At 60.1% G+C, this 3,699-nt stretch overlaps 1 protein-coding gene across 1 annotated transcript; it reads right to left on the bottom strand.

Moving 5' to 3' along the window:
- Positions 1-494: 494 nt before the first annotated feature.
- Positions 495-2,905, bottom strand: HOXD11 (homeobox D11). Its single transcript, XM_086359452.1, has 2 exons — positions 1,998-2,905; positions 495-1,213 (listed from the first exon to the last, which is right to left on the bottom strand). The coding sequence occupies exons 1-2, from the start codon at positions 2,773-2,775 to the stop codon at positions 978-980; spliced, it is 1,014 nt and encodes a 337-aa protein (XP_086215578.1). The 5' UTR covers positions 2,776-2,905; the 3' UTR covers positions 495-977.
- Positions 2,906-3,699: the final 794 nt, after the last annotated feature.

Genomic DNA, 3,699 nt, shown 5'->3' with positions numbered 1-3,699 from the left:
GGACCCAGGCCCTCTCCACCGTCCCTTTAGAAAACTAGTTTTGTTTCAATGAAAGGTTCTAGTTATTATTTCTTCTTTTAAGGGACCCTGACTCCTTGACATCTTATTAAGAGTGAATTTGTATCTCCTACCCATTTTTTTTTTTTTTTAAGGAATTCCAAGTTTACTACCCTGGGTATAGGATAGGGTGAGGTGGGCAAGGAGACTTGTTTCTTAGGTTCCTGCTGTCTCAGCCTCATTGCCTGGATAAGGCAGCACCAGCATGGCTGGGTCACATCTTCAATTCAGCGAGTCATCCCTAAAGTGATTTTTAATGCCAGTGTAGTTTAGAAGGGATGGGAGAGAACAAGTCTTATCTTAGCGGGATTATAAAGCTTTTCACTTGATTTTCAGTTGCTTGGGGGAGAAGGTTCTGGCCACAAAAATATCCTAATCAGACTCTAAACTTCTTCAAAGAGGAAAATTCATACAGTGTATTGAAGCTATAACCTCCATTTTACTAGAAACCATTTATTCACACAAAAGACAGTGACTCGTGCCTTGATAGGATAGACCAAAGGTACATTTCCCAGAGTTTAAATAATCTGCATTCACCAAGGGGAAAAGATGCAGTCCCTTAAACTCAGAACAAAAACAAGTGCCTTCCAGCCCCTCGGCCTAACTCTCTACAGATCCCACAGCGTCCCCACGGGAGCTCAGAGAGAGGGAACAACAACAGCACATTGGCGGTAAAATTGTAAAGGGACGTTTGCATTTACCATTTTCCCCTTATTAGGATCCGTTCGGCCAAGTCCCCGACCTCGTCCGCAGGCTGCAGTGGTCGCTGGGAGGTCCCGAGTTGACCGTGGGAAGGAATCGTGGAGTTCCACAGAGAAGAGGCGTCATTAAACCCAAGGACATTGGGCCTGCTCAGGGCAGGCTGGTGGGGAGGAGAGTGGGTGCGTGGGGCTCAGGGGAGAGGGGTGCTCCTGGAGCTCTCAAAATAAGGGGTTTCCAGTGAAATACTGCAGACGGTCTCTGTTCAGTTTCTTTTCTTTCATCCTGCGATTCTGGAACCAGATTTTGACTTGCCGGTCAGTAAGGTTGAGCATCCGAGAGAGTTGGAGTCTTTTCTCTTTGTTTATGTACACGTTAAAGAAAAACTCGCGTTCCAGTTCGCGGATCTGGTACTTGGTGTAGGGACAGCGCTTTTTCCGAGACCGCTGGGGGGCCACTGCAAGTTAAAGAGACCAAGGGGTAAGAGAGGCCACTGCCTGCCCACCCCTGGCTGTCCGCTCGGGCCGCGCAAGGGCCAGGCCTCGGCCGGTTGGGGACGTCCCTGCTAGGGCTGAAAGGCTCTGCCTGCGTCGTGGGGGATGATATATGGGCGGGCACAGGAGAGAGTGCGGGCGTGGACCTATGTTCACGCCCCGACACACACACACACACACACACACACACACACACACACACACACACACACACACAGCCTGGCATCGAGGTGGGAAGCAGAGAGCGAGAGCGAGGCAGGCTCTGAGCTGGACTCAGAAGGGAGAGAAACACGAGCGTGCCGGGCATCTACTCGACTCCAGCCAGCAGCGTGCGTCAGCCAGAGGCTTGGATAAAGTCCAGTTCAAGGATCAAACTCTCCCCAACCCCCCACTCCTTTAAAAGCAGGAGGCTCGAGTGTCCACACTCACAAATTGGCTTGAAATCTCCCCTCCCTTCCTCCCTCCCTCCACGGTCTCTAGGACACCCCCACACACACACGCACAAAACTGGGGGAAAGCTCTCTGCAGCGATTAATGTCCCCCTCGAAGTCTACCTTAAGCCCACCTAAATTGGTTTCCTATCGTAAACACGCTTTACAACGGCCAGGGAAATCTTATAGGATGTATAAACCCCTTCGAACGCTTATAAAGTAGCACATAAAACGGCGCAAGCAGAGGGAGGCCCCCTCCGCCCCCCCGCGCCCACGGCCCCCAAGCCCAGCCGCCCACCCCGCGTCCGGTGCCTACCTGTGCCTCCACTCTTCTCAGCCCCCGCCTCCCCCGGGGGCACCTCGCCGTCGCCGCCTTCTGCCGCCCCCTTGGGCTCCGAGCCGGGGGTCGTCTTGGCGCAGGGACTTCCCCCGCCGCCACTGGCCGCCGTCTTGGGGTCGCTCTTGTCGGCTGCGCCCTCGGGCTGCGGCGGCGCGGGCGGCGGAGGGGGCTGCGGCCCGGCGAACGGGGGCCCGGGCGCAGCCTCGTAGAACTGGTCGAAGCCCTGAGGCAGGATGCCGTTGCGGCCCACGGCGCTGTAGAAGTTGGAGGCGGCGCCCGCAGGGCCGTGCGGCGGCCCGGGCGCGGCGCATACCGGCTCGGGCGCCTTGAAGAGCACGTCCGGCCGGCGGCCCGCGGGCGGGAGCAGCTCGCGCTGCATGGCCGCCTCCTCGGCCGCAGCCGCCGCCGCCGCCGCCGCCGCAGCAGCCGCGTAGTAGGGAGCGTAGCCCCCGGCGCCGCCACTGCCGCCCCCGCCGGGGCCGCCCCCGCCGCCGCCTCCCCCTGCGCCGCCGCTGCCGCCGCCGCCGCGGTATGGCCACTTGGCGCGCTCCAGGCCGTAGTCGCGGAAGGCCACTTCACGCACGGGTTGGACGTGCGGCGCCAGGTTGGAAGAGTAGGGGAAAGTCATCTGGCAGGACGACGGTTGAGACAGGAACGACGGCTTGCTGGCGAAGTCCGACGGGGCCACATAGTAGGCGCAGCCGGGCAGGTACATGCTGGCTGCGCTCGGGCCGCACTCGTCAAAGTCGTTCATGGCTCCGCGGCGTGCGCGCCGGCGAGCCCTGGGCCGCTCCCCGCGCCGCCAACCTGAGCCATCGATTGCACAAGAGGCTTGGGCCAGGATCAACTAAGCAAAAATCCCCACCGGGCGCTGACGTGCAATTCATCTTGATTGATTCTGGTGGTAATTATGTCACGTGACGCCATGGAGAGAAATGTCCTTATATCTATATCAGTGCTCGCCAACACGCCCCGGGACGGCTCCTGGCGCCGAGACGCGCGCGCGCTGGGGGCAGATCGGCCTCCCTCTCCAGCCAGCTCTCTCCGGGAGCCCCCTGACCAGGCTGTGCAGCAGGCCGGTCACCTGTGCGCCGCCGGCGGCTGCCACTGCTGGGTGCATCTGCCACCGCCCGGCTGGGCCGCCCGCCCGCGCCTGCCCGCGCCGCTTTAAGTACGCGGACTGAGGCCGGCAAGGAGGAGGAGGAGGGAGGGGGAGGAAGGGGGAGGAAGGGGGAAGGGAAAGAAGCGGAGCGTGGAGGGGGAGCCCCGGCTCCAGGCACAGGGGACTAGGTGTGAGGGTGTGAGGGTCCCACCCCCTACACCCCTTCCTGCAGCCGCTCCCTCCCCCGTGACGCCGCCACCCTCTTCAGTTTGCCCGCCAGGAGCTTGTTGCTTCTAGTTCAAGGCGCGTAATTGCGCCGCTCTCGGGGAGCCAGGAGCCCTGATTTACATATTTCTCTGCCCGGCGCTCACGCCGAGCAGTAACTTGGCTCTCTCTACTGCCGACCCGGAGCGCGAATGCCAGCCTCAAAACACTCAGCCAAAAGCCTACCAGAAGCTCACCCGGCTCAGGGTCTCGGTGCCCACTCGGCCCTGTCGCCTTCTCTTCTCTTTCTCCTTCCTTGTCCCCCTTCAGTCTTCTCACTTGTCTCTCCGTCCTCTCTCCTCTCACTTCCCC

Source organism: Bos grunniens, chromosome 2 (genome assembly GCF_055505025.1).
Source record: "Bos grunniens cultivar Pamir isolate PY7600 chromosome 2, Bosgru_T2T1.0, whole genome shotgun sequence".
In the NCBI taxonomy this organism is placed as follows: domain Eukaryota; kingdom Metazoa; phylum Chordata; class Mammalia; order Artiodactyla; family Bovidae; genus Bos; species Bos grunniens.
This window is presented reverse-complemented; position numbering and strand designations above follow the sequence as displayed.